We start from the raw sequence: 15,657 nt of genomic DNA, 5'->3' as shown, positions 1-15,657 counted from the left end.
CAGTTTTGTTTTTGTTAAAACATTATCTTTGGTTCACACTTTCAGAACAACAGAGCATTACTTTTTGATTGACCTTCTTACATTTTGAAGAATGCATGATAAACTTTTAATTTTTAATATAATATTTTGCTGCTACCTGAAAGTCTTATGACTTCAATTCAACCACATTGCTGTTTGGAAAGTAGATCACAATTTTTTTACAATTACATTATCTTTTCAGCACATATTCGTTTAAACGAACGTGTAGAATTAGAATTGGTTCAGTGTTTTGTTCAAATATTGTATATACTTTATGAAGCCATTCAAGTTTGATACATTTAAGAGTGGTTACATTTTTATGTACTTCAAAAAATATATATAGAATTATGACAATGATTCCCCTTTTCAGAAAATTATAATGGTATATGATGGCGCACCTGTAATATTTGGATAACGTTTTTCATTGTATAATTAAATTTGTAAATCAAACATTTAATTTCCATTCCAAATTTTTAATTAATTTTTAAAATGTACTCACTGATTTCTATGAACACAATATTAACTTGTCTTAAAACTTCAAATATTGGTTGTAACTTGCCACACACACATAAGTTTGATCTTTTTTAATACAAATGTATATACGTTTTAAAATTCTCAATGTTAATGGAATTCAGAGTATTTAAACTTCCAAGTTTGAATGATTATCTTTTTTTCCTGAATAATTTTGAATATTTTTTTTCCTGTTGTGGTTGTTTCAAAAATATTAAAATATTTGTACCTGTACGTTCCTTGGTACCTGCTTTTGTAGTCATGTTCTTAAAAAACTTTCTATCCATTTTTCTATGAATCGTGTGCAGTGCTTTGATTTGATTTGAAAGGTTTTTCATATTTCAGGAGTGCAGTCTTAGTACTGTCATATATTTAAAGACTATTTTAGAGAGTTTGTAAAGAGTTCTTCTCATCGACTAGACTGGCTGTTCCCCAAAGAACATTGATCACCCAATGAGAGGTAGATGGGACTGAACGCTGACAATGGTGGCAGCATCATCTGACCTTCAACCCAAGAACAAGCCCAGACCGCGATTTCCATGAGTGTACACTTTGGATCTGGGCAGACAGTCCATGTCTATTTTTCCTACATCGGTGATGACAGCCGGCTCTTCGAAGGAAGACTGCAGCCTGGCAATGAGTGCCTGGAGTTCTGTGTTGAGTCTCCTCAGCTCAGCACTCTTCTGCTGGCTGTCACATCTCTCCCGTTCTGCCTGCTTTCTCTCCTCTCGTGCCTCAACCAACATCCCCTCCAGGTTGCATAACCTGGGGGAAAGAAAGGTTAAGCCAAGAAACCTTCAGTTTGAGAAGCCATGTGTTATACAGATCCAAGGATACTGTGAGTCACATACAGATCTTGCAGTTTTAAATTACCCATGAAGAAGGGGGTAAGGTTTAAAGTTTCAGGATTTTTTTTTTGTAGCAGGTGCAGTACTCTGGCATTGCAAAAAAAGTAGTTTCGTTATGACTCTTTATACAATACCTCCGACCACACAACTTATGACAATAGTACATTCATCATGCTGATTCACATCTGTCAACAGAAAGAGGTGTACTTGAAGGTTAAAGTTAAATGCTACTAGCATGTGTGGCCACCAAGCCTGAAGTGTTTAAGCAAAGACTATATAATAACTCCGACTACACAACTTATGACAATAGTACATTCATCATGCTGATTAAAATTTGCCATTAACAGGTCTACTGAAAAGCTACAGAATAACAGCACTTGTGGTCGCTATTTGGAAAATTACAAGCTGCACAGGTGTGACATGCATTGTTCCAGTTTGCAGATGCAGTCCTGTGGGATTCTGTCCCATTTCCCATCATAGGAGCCTGGACAAGCATGTGCCTGTGTCTAGTCTTTGAATCCTAGGTGCCATGCAATGTCCTACCTCCTCTCAGAAATGTTTCATGGAGCTCATGTCTGTCATGTACGGAATCTGCTGTTTTACCATCATGTTCTCATCTTACAAGAAAGCTGTTGTAAAACGAGCATTGTGAGGATGTGTTGTCATACTGGTTTGTCAGTATGAGCCTGCAGGAAGGGCAGCAAGTGAGGTCCCTGGGCTTGATTATTGTAATGCTGTTATGTAGCTGGCAGTTGTAGCAAGTAGTAAGCCACCCAAAACCATCAAACGCAGACCCCCACCTGTCTTATTACTGATTCCTGGCCTCCCAGAGAGTGGCCTATCATTGAAGGGCTGTGCTTGGCTCCAATGCTTGGTGAGATATTGCTGTTTGTGAACACCCTACAGGTATAGCATGAGCAGATGGTGAGCAACAGTGGGCTGACCTAATCCAGCCTCCCATATAACTATTTTTCAAAGGTCCTTTCATAATGAGTGGAGTGTATTGTTTCTTTTGTGATTTTCCTTGTGCCAGGCTAGACTTTATTTTCCAGGTTAAGGGAATGATCTCAGAACGTCTCAATAGACATTTTTCTTACTACTCATGTGGGTAAAATACCTAAGCAATTTCAGTGCTATTGTCAATTTGCTGGTTAACATCTCAAGTCTTGATTATATACCATAATCGCCCATTACTAAGACCAAATAGAACAATAACTTTGAATATGTATGGGTATTTTTTCACTGGGCTTTTGCATGTGATGTAGATGTAAAACAAACCTTTTCTCATATTCTTGTCTCAGATACTGCATTTTTCTGCACAGACATTTGTTTTCCTCTTTCGCCCCTTTGTAGTTTTGCTCATGACACAAAACAACATGTTTTGAAGTCTTGCTTTTCTTAACGGATGTGACTGAAAAAAAAATAGCATTAAATGATGTTAATAAAAGAGTGTGCTTCACATATGAAACCATACCCTGGCTGCTTTTAAGAAATGACTTTATGAAATCCATAGATCATACTTGCTTCCCAATGGTCTATGGACCAAATTACTTCCCATTTTTGACCATTCTTGTATCTTTTATCTTTGAAACTGTGAGATATAAACTTGCAACAATAATTACAAAACTCCTTTCAACTAGTCTTACACAGAGCAGTGGCTCTGTGGCTGGAGGTTGCTGGTTCAAATCCCGTGGCTGGCAGAGGAATCCTACTCCGCTGGGCTCCTGAGCAAAGCCCTTAACCCCAACTGCTCCAGGGGCATTGTACAGTGGCTGACCCTGCACTCTGACCCCAGACTTCTCTCTCCCTGTCTCTGTCTGTGTGTCTCATGGAGAGCAAGCTGGTGTTTGCGAAAAGGCAAATTCCTAATGCAAGAAATTGTATAGGGCTAATAAAGTGCATATCTTACCTGGATTGGCTTGTCAGTTATATAGAAAATATACTTACTACTGCGTTTAAAAAAAAACATCTTTTACATACCGTATTTAATTTTTGTGTATGTCTCAAAAATAGTAGAGAGCTTCTAGCAAAGCATAAGAAAAAAGAAAATTGCCATGTTGTGGAAGTTTGTGTGTTTTCTTTAATTCGTATGAGAGAGAGATTAAAACGAAAGATTAAACTTAAGTCTCCTGCATTTTTGTGTCGCAAATATTAAAAAAAATTCAAAAAAATATTTTAAGTGAGGTAGCATAAGAACCATTACACACTAGAAGCCATTCAGCTCAAGTAACCCAATGGGTAGTTAGTACTGTAGCTAACTGGCATAAGGTTCTCATACAGTCACTTTCTTGAAAGAAGCTTGGGTGTCTGCTTCAACAACATGGATGGGTACTCTGTTCCATACTCCCACAACTTCTAAGAAATAAAATGCGTGCAAAAAATAAATCAGAAAAATTTTCTATTTTCCTTTTATTTTTTTTAAAGCTGTTTCAGTTAAGATATGTACAATTTCATGCGTTAAATAGACTTCCTTATTTCTAAAACAGACAGCAACATCTAATAGTTAATTCAACTGTAAAAAGGAGTAAACATGTAGTTTTGTTCATGCTTGAATTTGTATTTATTACCTGTAGCATGCGGTTTCGCTCTGACTGTAGCCTGAAGTGTTTGCACAAGCTGCCAGCATCCCATTTCCCCAAGCACAGCACAGAATGAGTCAAAAACTGGAATGTCAGCATTCTGGATTATCTCAAGGAGCTTTGCAACCTTCAGCTCCTGAGAGTTTTCAAGATGGTATAAGCGTAAGAGGAAAAAAAGAAGTTTCCATGATTCATTTTATAATAACTCTGACCACACAAATGAAAAATGAAATGATCAAACGTATGACGAGGTTCTACTCTACTCTGTTTAAAGTTCATATGATTCTATTTGCACATTTAAAATGGTACTTGACAGTTTGGGGCTGAAATCAACACAAAATGATAAAATACTTTGCTCCAGGATACTGACTATTTCTCTTGCAATAAACTGGAAAATGGTGAAACAGATAGAATAGAAAATATGTTTTTTTTTTATTCACTGCTGCCCTACATTAAAGTAGTGTCTTTAATAAAATAACTATTTAGTGCCTTTAATTTCTTCTTCTTCTATTGAAGGAGCAGCTTTTACAAAGTAAAAAAGTACATTGGAACTTCTGATAACATGGTCTTGAAGTCAAAGGTGTATGTAGAATTCTGGTATTTATATACACAGTATATAATTCAAAGAGTATAGATATTATAAACAAATGTATTATTATATATACAAACAATATACTTTATGGCCTCTACTCTAATGTACTGCATATGTAAGAAATGTTCATATTTTAGTTTTTGTGCTGTATTTCAGTGAGAAACGAGCCATGAAGCAGAGTGTTTGGCACATGAGCTCACAACTAAGTAAATATAAACCTCTACATATCTTATAACTATCTAATCATAAAGTCAATTTTTTAAAACAACAATAAATCATATGAGCAATTTTTGCAATACAACCTATTATATAAATGAATATGTTTTATTGAAGTTGGTATTCTATGCTATTATTATATTATGGTTATATAGAATTGTGAAATGACAGGAATTCTGGGGATAAAAATAAAATGAAGAAATATAGTGAAGAAAAAACAATGATGTTTCTTTTGAGCAGGTTAATCTACAAAGTGCTCAGAACCACTAATGGTTCAACATTCACCCTTTTCAGCTTAATCAGGGATTTTTGCTTCTGATTATGCCCTATGTTCTTTGACTAGAACAATTCTTTACTGTGGTTATTGTGGACTGCTACACCAAATTAGCTCTGCCAAGGCTGTAAACAATATTTCTCTGTCACCGGACCTTCACTTTTTTAACTGGAATAACTGAAATATTTGCAAACCTTAATCTTCCTGATTTGTTCTGTTGTCAGAACTCCTCTGTCTCTGAGTCTTCTGTAAGAGAGATTCACCTGTGACTGCTGTCTGACAATCTCAGGAAGGACAGACTGGGGGTCTCTCGAGTGAGGCTGTCTAGTTGTGGAATCTGCACTGTTTCCCACTGAGAACAAAATACAAAACAGGGGAAGAAATGTTTTCCTCCATCAGATTAAAAATAACCTGCTTCTGCCTCTTAACCTTGCCTGTAGTACTGTAGTACTAGTTTAATCTGTTCTCCTAAGATCCTTGTCAAGGTTTCTTGCTAGGGTCTATTGAACAAGCATTCATTTTTTATCTTTTGGTCAATTGTTCCACTGACCCCAGCTCACTGCTTAAAGAAATGTCACTTTCCCTCAGCTCTAAATTTCAATTGATCTCTCTCAAGGTTTTGACTTTGGGGGTGGGCCTCTGTGGTAAGTTGTTTTGAAAGGCTAGGATGAATTTTCTCAGTTACCTTTATATGTTTTTTGTATACACTAAAACCTATAAAGGTAATTAAGGGATGGTTTACTCCCATGTCCCCAGTTTCTCTGTAGGTAGTTTTTCATACTGTGGTGTCATAACAAACATGGCTCGAGAGGCTAGAGCTTCTCAGACCATCTTTGAGGCTCTATTCAAATTCTCATGCATATTTTCCTCCACAATGCCCATCCCATCCATCTATCCTCTTTGTTAGTGCTTCATCTGACTCAGGGCTGTGGGGGAGCCAGCAAGCAACAGGCACAAAGCAGGATACACGCTGGACAGTACACCATTGCATCACAGGATGGGGACACACAGACACCTGGCCTAATTTTTACCCATCTCATCTCACTCAAATTCTTTCTCTCCTCACATTTTCCTGAAGATTACATTGCTAAATAACTGTAAAATTGTAGTTCAATGTTTTATATTATTCATTTTAATAATGTAAAACTTATTTTTTGTCACGCTCATTATTTGTTGTATTTATATGGATTTGCATGATGTATTCGGCATACCCTTGGTGTGTATAATAATTTTTATATAAAAAATAATAAACTTTATTTTATATAGCACCTAAAGGTGGCTTCTCAAAGCGCTTTACAGAATTAATACGCAACCAGTTCTTGTTCTTTCTCCACTGTTAGTGCAGCCTGGCAGACACAGACAGCTAATTTTCTAACACAACCGGTGTTAGAAATGTATTCTTTTCACTCGTTGTTCAAGTGGTGGATTGACCTTAACCATCTAAACCCAGCTGAACTCTTGTGGAATGACCTGGGTTGTAGTGTTTGACAGCATTTCCAACCACAGACCATTACGTGTTACAGATCTGGTAACTTTGTTGGACAACTTATTGTATGTCAAGGCACAAGGTAGATGCACTCAATTAGGAGGCACTAAAGGTTAATCGTGTGTGTTAACTGTGGGTATTTTCTAAGTTTATTCCATTAATAAACTGAATCAAGCAATATATGTTGCCACGCAAGTCTTCATGGAGTCATAAAATGATTGTATGGAATTGCAATTTTGTTGCTTGTCAGCTTCATCTTGTGCTTTGTTTATTTCTATGATGAACTGGATAGAAGAAAATGAAATCATTTTTGCTGCAAAGCTGAAGAACATTAAATGGTTGGTTCCAACATTGAGAAAGATATAATTGCCTGTGGAGACTTAGTTTACAATCTCACCATCATTTTAAATTTGGGATCTTTAAGTACACAAAAGACAAAAAAACAGCTTCTTTGCCAATTCTCTGGGAATGATTTACAAGCAAAGCTGGAATAATATTTTGTAACTACATTAGGAACATTTTTAATTTCCTGGCACAGATGTGCACATATACTTTTTTTCAGGAATGTTTTTTTTTGTCTATTTGAGTGTTCTATATGCTTAGTTATGATAGGAATTGTTCACAGACTTTATTTGCTGCTTCCTTTAATGACTGGGTCCCACTTGTAAAAGACATTTTGAATCTGACTATCCAGTGAAGTAAAGGTTATTAAACTAGTAATTATAGTGTATTTAGATCATATTTGTTCCTCTTAACTCATGGATAATAGTACTGGATTTTACTATCTTAAAAATTGATATATTTGCAAGTAATTGAATATCTTTATTGTTTTTCTTTAAACAACTGATGTCTTTATGCTAGAATACAGAAATCTATATCCCCTTTGTCCTTGCTACCAGCAGTTTATTGCAGTGTGAAAATACAAAAAATTGACAGTTTTAAATTAGATTTACTTAATCAAATATAGAAGCTCAATTTCCAATAAGCTGAATACTTACAAATTGATGGCTTGTCAAGGAAGGTTACTTTCTTTCTGGATTCCCTCAGCATTCCTGAAGATTGTGTTTATCATCAACTTCTTTTTCCTTCTTTTTATTTACTTTTTCGTACAATCAAAAATATGTTGATTTGCACACAATTGAACACTCTTCCAGTCTTAAGGACGTTTTGTCAGTTCAGTCTTTCCAAGTGGCACTTAGACATGGAAGTCTTAGAATGCATTTTCTCCTTTCACTGTTTCACTTTGTTGCTAGGTGAAAAGCACCTGATCTGTGCTGTGGTTTCTTAGTATTTGCATTTTGTAGTCCATAAACAAAGGCTGGGAGCTAATTGTAAAGTTTGACCAATGCCACTCTTTGCAATTCAACTGTACACAGCCTCTAACAACAAACTTTATTTTCCAGTTTGTTGGGTATTTCAGGAGACTTAAGAATGTTACTGGTACAACCAAATTTTGGACTGAATCCCCATTCTTCCAATGGGTAAGACAGTCGTCTCTAGATTTCATCCTATTCTATACTGACTGGCAAAATGACCGGCAATCCCTCCACAGGTTGTGTAACATGGATTCTGTCACACAAATCCATACAGAACAATCTGCAACATGATATGATAGACCACATAAATTATTTTTTAGTTATGGCATTCTCTGCATCACTGGAGCTGTTGTGCTCTGTTGCTTCCTTTGAGATACTTGAGCGCTGTCCTGTCCTCAGTCTGGGGCTCTGTCATTGAGTTACTGCTCTGAGAGTCTCAATGTGCTTTTAGCACGTTCTCTCCTCTTTGTGCTGATCCAGCAGTCTGGCTGAAACCGCCCGACCCTTCAATTCCGACTTTGGGCCAGGACCTGAACTCAAACCTGAATTTCCTAACGAATTCAGCATGCTGCACATCTGTTGACGAACTGTAAAGCACACACTCCTCTCTGCTCTGTTTGTCAGCTCAATGCATCTTCTGCCTCGTCTAACTGCTTGCTGTCACCTGGACCTAGAGACTGGATTAATCTACCCGTCTCAGGTCAGCGCTGCGTCGTAACAAGATCTTTATCACTGCGGCTAATTGATTCGTTTAATTCAAGTTGCTTTTATCAGACTTTTTAACTTCCTCTATTTTTAGAATTTTTCAGTCAGCAGTTTCAAAATGATTCTACTAAAGGTAAATAGGATTTTTTTTGTTTGATGTTTGGTGACCTTTCTCCACATGATTCAGATAAAGTTGGTAGGGTAGGGTCATTAACTGCTATGAGTTGTTGTTTGTTATTTATACTACTCAGTGTCCTCTGAAATATGCAGTTTTTTTCATAAGTTGCCAGCTTGATGACAAATTAAATGTTCTAATTGGGTCTTTACCTGAAGCCCCACAATCTTATATTTTCTTTATGTTGTTTAGTATGTGCCTGAAATAACTTGCTAAACATTATATAATTTTTTACAATATGGCAGATTGTTTAGAATTGTTTAGTTTTACTTTCATTAATATTTCCAATCCAGTAAGGAAAAGTTGGGTAAAGTTTTAAAAATGAAAATAATCAGTGACAATTTAGCAAATTTACAGGCCTGGAAATGGAATTATTTAATGTTATAGTTATTTTGTAAAAAGAACCTGCTGCTATTTCTAAACCTCAGGAAAATATGTGTATTTTGTTGATTGTCTTTTTCATTTAATACTTTATTAAATTAATACAATAAAAAAACTTGCATAATTTCTTTTCACCACAGTGCAATGTTTTTTTATGTTAAATTTAGCTTAAACTATTCTGAAAGGCATTGCAAATATAAAAATTGAGTATTTGAACCAATAGCATTTGTTGCATTTCTGATGCTTCTCAGTATATAATTCAATTCCAGTTTATCAATTACACAACTTAAAGTTCCTAGGAATTTGCATTGGGTTACTTTATATTCTTATTTACTAATGTACTTTGTAGCTTAAAGCTACAATTGAATGTCAATTTCCTAATGTCCTACACCTCCAAATGGTTTCCATGCATTTCAATGCATAGTACTTTAAAAACAACTGTATTTCCAAATATACCGAGATCATTTCCATTTATCTGGCTTTATTTAAGTTGGGAAAATTAGATACATTCATTAATAACGTCCATTAATATTCCAATAAATGCAATATACAATATAATGTATCTTGCTACAGTTTCAATTCTATATATGTGAAAAAGAAGCTGGGTATTGTTTGAGACACGATTGATCAGAGATTACAACAATTTACAAGGTCTAATGGTAATTCAAAATAATAAAGCAAGGAGCAATTTACTACATTCTGAATGTTTGTAGTTTAATGGTTGGAACTGATATAGTTGATACATTTTTCAAAAATCAGAAATTCTAATCAGAAGTCTAGCTTGACCTTATGGCAGATACAGTGAACTACATACAGTATACAGATATGATCAAGCATTACAGATGAGCTTTTTAACATATACAGTAATATGTATATTTTAAACATATACACATATTCTGTATTAGAATACAGAGAATGACAGAAAATCCAAAACTCAGAAAGCCATTCAGAAGATGCCGCAAGGGAATATCCTTGTTTTTTGTGGAATTAAATTTTTCCTAAATATAAATATAACATTTTCCCTTCTCCTCCCCTCCCTTCTCTCTGTCTCTGGGGGTATACCCTAGTGACAAAGCCCATCAAACTTTCACTGCATGTGGGAGGTGGGAGGAAACTGCAGCACCCAGAGAATCCTGATGTGGATGCAGACAGAACATGCGAACTTCACACATAAATGCTGCCCCAGTATTGAATCAAATTGAGATCCCAAATGCTATGAGCAACTCTAACTGTCCAGAAGCACTAGCAGAATGCAATTAATGTATCTGATCAAATGGAAAAATGAGAAATTACTTAAACAGTTGATTAAAGGGAAATTTAATTAGGGAGACCGGATTGTCCAGTGAGGAATTCAGCCAGAATGCTGCAGGATACCCACCTATGCTAAAGCCAATAATGTAGTTCAAGTAGGGAGCAGCGTCAGCATGTGTAGGCTGCAAAGGAACAAGTAATAGGTTTATTCCTTGAAGAAAAGAAACAATGTTTTGTTGTTGTTTCCCCACACCTGAAGAAGGCTCCACAGCCAAAACATTGTGTTTCTTTTCTTCTCGTTTCTGCAGGGATTAAACTTTTACTTTTTCCTCTAAAGTTGACAATTTCATTGGATATTAAATTAACAAGTAGTCGGGCCCTCAGTTTAATGTGTCATCTGAATGACTGGTCTGGTTTTAGAAATTCAGGTTGAGAGGGGAGAATGTCACCCTTTGGTCTGCTAGCACCGCTTCCAGCAGCAGTCTGGTGTTCTGCATTCGCCAGAGTGATCCCTCACTTTGGGAAACACTCCTGTTTCGAAATGCAGGTGGCTACCCTGAACCTCACACACCAGCTCCTCTGTGCTGGATGTGATGTGTGGTTGTGTGATTTTTCACTTCCAAAAAAAAGTCCTCATATCAGATTCTGCAAGGTTAGAGGTTCTACAGCAGTCAAAGCAGCTCTGACAGAACAGACCGCCTAACTGGAATATTAAACACCTAAAAGATTTGAAAAAAAAAATAGTAGAACACTGTTCTACTATGTAGTTGTTTTCTCATATTAGATAATAGCTGGTGTTGATCATGCAATACTCCAGATAACGGCATCAGCTACATAAAGGCAGTACAACACTAGGGTACCTGACGTTGCTGTTAAAAAGCATTTTCTGTAGATATACATGACAGCATGTGTATTTCAACACTGCGAAAACGTAACCTGAAAACAAAACCCCAAATACAACACATTTCTAATACAAAATGAAATTTGGAAAATCAAGTTAAAAATGCCTTTTAAATGTGCAAGAAAAATACATTGTCATTTTCTCGAAGGTTGCAAATATGTTGAATTGGCACATTTTTCCTGCCCTTCATGACACATTAGCCTACAGTGGTGTCTTACAATTGAGTCAATATTCATGCAGACTCCACTGTGCCATTTGTGTTTAACACTCCTCACCCATTTCAGAAGGAACACCTTTCCTGTTCTGAAGTGAACATACAGTATCTTCATTATTACACGTAGAAAAATAAACACAGTATGTACATTGTGGAAGATGGAAATTCTGAATCTGTTTCATGTCACATTTTCTTTACCTAGAGGAAACAGTGCCTTGCAGAGTGTGAACCCATATGACAGACAGCAGTGCAGAGTGGTACCAGTCAGTGGGAATCCAAAGAACAGGTGGGCGAGTTTCTTGATGCTGAAGAAAAGATGGTGTGTGTAGGTCTTTTTTTTAACTACCCCTGCTTCAGATGCCTTTTCATAATTTTCTCACAGTTTCCTTTCCCTGCTTTTCTTTTCTTGAGCCATTCCATCACCGATGTGTCCCCAGGGCTGGCACATAATTTCTTGCTTTTGATGTGCAATCTGTTGCAGGCAAAAATAGATTGAACTTAAAATCAATACAGGGTTTCTATTCAAATCATTTTAGTAGAAAAAAAATCAAAAGACATTTTTAAATGTGAAATTTACAACTCATTACAAACATGACGACATTCTAATTCATTTGAGACCTCAGGAGAACGAGGATTCTTTTTATTTTTTCATTTTCCTTGCCTTTTGGATGTTTTGGGATGCATGGAAGTTTGATTGGAGAGGATCTTTAAATATTGTAAAATAACTTATTTTATCTATACTCTGTATTCTGAGGCAGCTCGTGAAAGCCAGCAACACATTTCTCAAGAAGCAACACGTGGCTTGTTACTAGTTGTAACAGCAGTTTGTAATGCGAGCAACCTTAACTCAGAACCTACAGACTCTTCTTAACCCAAGTGTAGAATCCGATCAGATACATTATTGTGAAGTGAAAGCAATTCAGGCAAACATGAATACATTGAGTAGAAAAGGCTTATACTGTACATTCATTTTCATTTTTAAGCAGCAGAAGAGAAATAAACTTTTAGAGAACTCAGTACTTACATCACAGCATCAATGTCACATATTCCATCGCTGACTTGACAGTCAAATTTTTTAGCTCTGGGGAGCAGCTTTCGGGAAATCCTTGATGCTGTCTCTGAACAGCAGCTCTGTATGTAACCTGAAATACACAGTGGTATATTACTGCTTGTATCACAATATCTATGGCATTACCTAAACTGTGGATTCAAAGTCAAATCTGTATACAATCTTTGAAATCTTTTGCAGGGTTTCTCTGTGATTAGTGATACAAATATTTGTGATAATTGTATATTCATTGACAACTTAAGTGTCAGCAGTAATTGGTGATATCATTCGTTTTTCACAAAGACCCTTTTTATGTTTGCAGTAGTCACTTCATCTGTTGTACCCTTTATTTCAAAGGCTGTAGAACGTTAAATAGCAGAATAATAAAATCTTTTACTTGCTTGGCAAAACATTTCAGTTTCACTCACTCTAATACTGTGTTTGTATGGTATCTGAGACTTCTGAAAATTAGTAGTAATCGACAAATCATTTTTTTTCATAACTGTGTTATTTGTGTCCAGTATAGGTATAGAGTGGGGTACAAAAGTGCAATAACTTTGCAAGTAAATGTAAAGCTTATGTGGGGAGTGTTTGCTATATTCATGTAGTAGTTGGCTGTCTGGTATTTGGAGCTGGCAGGGTATGTGCTTTTTTGTAGAATGTGGAGATTTTATGTGAACATGTTCTCTTAACCACACTGCGGTTGAAGCACAGATGTAGTTTGATGGTACAGTAAATGATAAAACCTTTTAATAAGTGAAAAGACTTAAAATTAAGGAGCAAAATATGAGTCAAAAGCAAAAACACATCAGTGACAGACAATAAGATAAACTAAGGAAAACTAGGGATAACAAACTGAAGAGACTGCATTTACAGAGGATCAGTTACTTTTTAACCTATTTTATTTTTCAATCTCGTCAAAATGAAAAATACTAATTTTACAACAATTATTATTGTTATTGATTGGCTTATCAGACACCCTTATTCATAGTGATTTACAAATTAGGCAACTATGTAAAAGTAAATGCAAAAATAAACAATAACTGAGCAAAAGAAATGAAATACTGAATCCAACCAGGTAAATAATGCTCATATTGGAGCAATACACTTAGTTATAGATGACTGTTTGAACAAAGTTTTACTCTAAATTCTTTCTGTTTCCAAATCCATGGAACCAGCAGGCCAAATGTGCTGCCTGTCAAGGTCAAAAGGTCAAAACTGGTCAGAGAATGGCAGTATGTCTGTCACTGCGTGTCCTTGCTCGATATTCAGGTAAGAGATTGTCAATTTCAAGATTAAAGATCATGGGTCCCCAATTTTAAACCACATCTAGAGGTGGCAGAATGTGGCATACTTTGTTATCTCATCCTCTAGAGCTGGGAAAGTTCAAAGGGTTCAAAGGGTTCCTCCCTATTTTGTCAGGAACCAAACTGGTATTGAAAACCATCCCCTGACAGACTGTACCATGGAGCAGATTTAGGAAACGCCATAGATAACCATGCAGCCATTGGCTCTTCCTCCTATTAGAGACTCTTGATATACAGTAAACTTACAATGATTTATATATAAATTAATTAAGTTGCTGGAGTAGGGTTTGAGTTTTCAAATTACTTCATACTCTGCCGGGGTCACAATCACTTAAAAAAACAGAACTTCCATTACTCATCCTATTAGTGTGCTCTGCAATCTTCAGGTGTCCATGAAGCTAGAAAGTGTTGATGTTAACAAATATACAACTTTAACTGTAAATATACAACTGGTTCAAACAGATGCAAAATGTTACTAAAATTAGTACAACTATATTAGAATTCCTGTTTGACATTACATGATTCAGTTTCATGTCACCTAGTAAATCGTGTTTTACAGCGCTGTTGTATGTAATATCCAACTTTATAGAACTTATGTGCAAGATTCACTTAGCCAGGCTTGTTGACCACCCAAAGTCCTCAAATAACTACAAAATATCTAGCTTCTAAATTTTTTTAGATGTTTTCCAAGCCTGTTTTTCAAATTCTAGATTGCCGCAGCCAACAAAGGACAATAATGAATAGTCATGTGAAGTAAGCAAGATATGTATTTTGAGAAGTCCCTTATATTTTGGACATTGCTTTCTACATCTGAATTCCATTCAGCTCTCTCCATTGTTGTACTCATCTGCTTTTAGAAACTAATGTTAATCTTTAAATGTATCTTGTCCCTTTATTTTTTCTTAACCATTCCGTAATTTAGAGAGTTCTAGTGTAAAACCAATATATCAGCTGCATAAAATGTATTAGCAGTCACTATATCATATCGCTTTACATGTGGTGTGACTAATAAGGTGTTCTGTAGAACAATCTGTGACCTGTGAGTCTCCAGGAGTCTGGAGGCACACTCTGTTGTAGTTTGTCACTTGTTTCTATTACTGTGGGTAATTCTGAAGTGTTACACCACTACAGTATTGTATTGCTTTACATTTGCAGAATTAGGTATAGCTTACTAAAATGTGTTATTTTTTAGGTTTTAGGAACCTGAGCTCTCTGACACACACATAAAGACAGCAGCAGTCTAAGCAGACACCCCTGAACTTAAAAATATTGCCCTCTTTTGGGATTTTACAAATTGCAAACATTCTGTTTTTGGGAAATGTGTGGTATAGATCATACATCCACAATAATTATTGCAAGGACAGAAAGAGAGGAGTGAATCATTTTTTCCCCACTTACCTTTAGTTGTCATAATGCCTACAAAAAAGGCCAAGAGAAGTACAGCAATCTTCAGGTCCATTCTGTCTCTGTGACACGCTGACACTCAGGCTTGTGTGGAGGGAAATGCCTACATGTAAAACCAGATATCACATTTAAAGAATGTTAGCCACGCCCATCACATTACCCTTATGACAGGTGTGATTTAATAATATAATAAATCTTTTATTCTTTCTGTGGTTTGTCTATGTTTTACCATAAGCATTCCTTAGACCCAAGGTCCAATGTATTTTATGGCAAATTGCTACAAATGCTAAATCTGCACCATTGACTTGCACATGGCCTTCTCAGTATGATAGCATGACTTGAAAGCTATTGTCAATTAATAAACAGTTTTTATACACTATCTCCTATTTATACAATAGGACGTAATATGCAAACTCTAAACCAGGGGTCTGT

The 15,657-nt window shown here is 36.0% G+C and overlaps 1 protein-coding gene and 1 long non-coding RNA gene across 3 annotated transcripts; both read right to left on the bottom strand.

Annotated features, from left to right (window-relative positions):
• Positions 1 to 3: 3 nt before the first annotated feature.
• Positions 4 to 7,764, bottom strand: LOC148673341 (uncharacterized). Of its 2 annotated transcripts, none has more exons than XM_088629703.1 (5): positions 7,522 to 7,764; positions 5,232 to 5,389; positions 3,944 to 4,091; positions 2,655 to 2,787; positions 4 to 1,293 (listed from the first exon to the last, which is right to left on the bottom strand). In XM_088629703.1, the coding sequence occupies exons 1-5, from the start codon at positions 7,571 to 7,573 to the stop codon at positions 1,035 to 1,037; spliced, it is 750 nt and encodes a 249-aa protein (XP_088485829.1). In that variant the 5' UTR covers positions 7,574 to 7,764; the 3' UTR covers positions 4 to 1,034. The 2 variants fall into 2 exon arrangements, with proteins under 2 accessions (XP_088485829.1, XP_088485830.1); XM_088629704.1 differs by having other exon boundaries at positions 5,301 to 5,389.
• A 1,800-nt stretch (positions 7,765 to 9,564) lies between these two features.
• LOC148673340 (uncharacterized) lies at positions 9,565 to 15,402 on the bottom strand. The gene is made up of 3 exons (XR_015936002.1): positions 15,220 to 15,402; positions 12,491 to 12,608; positions 9,565 to 11,938 (listed from the first exon to the last, which is right to left on the bottom strand). It is a non-coding gene; the product is annotated as an uncharacterized LOC148673340 (long non-coding RNA).
• Between the last annotated feature and the right edge of the window lie 255 nt (positions 15,403 to 15,657).

The sequence above is a fragment of the Lepisosteus platostomus genome, chromosome 4 (genome assembly GCF_059453375.1).
Source record: "Lepisosteus platostomus isolate fLepPlt1 chromosome 4, fLepPlt1.hap1, whole genome shotgun sequence".
Taxonomy (NCBI): domain Eukaryota; kingdom Metazoa; phylum Chordata; class Actinopteri; order Semionotiformes; family Lepisosteidae; genus Lepisosteus; species Lepisosteus platostomus.
The sequence above is the reverse complement of the archived record's forward strand: the minus strand, read 5'-3'. Positions and strand labels throughout refer to the sequence as shown.

Coding starts and splice junctions, on each gene's coding strand:
- LOC148673341 (XM_088629703.1), bottom strand. CDS start 7,573: ATGCTGAGGGAATCCAGAAAGAAAGTAACCTTCCTTGACAAGCCATCA. Junction 4,092..5,231: donor AACAAATCAGGAAGATTAAG/GTTTGCAAATAT, acceptor GAAAACTCTCAG/GAGCTGAAGGTTGCAAAGCT. Junction 1,294..2,654: donor AGACAAGAATATGAGAAAAG/GTTTGTTTTACA, acceptor TCTTTCCCCCAG/GTTATGCAACCTGGAGGGGA.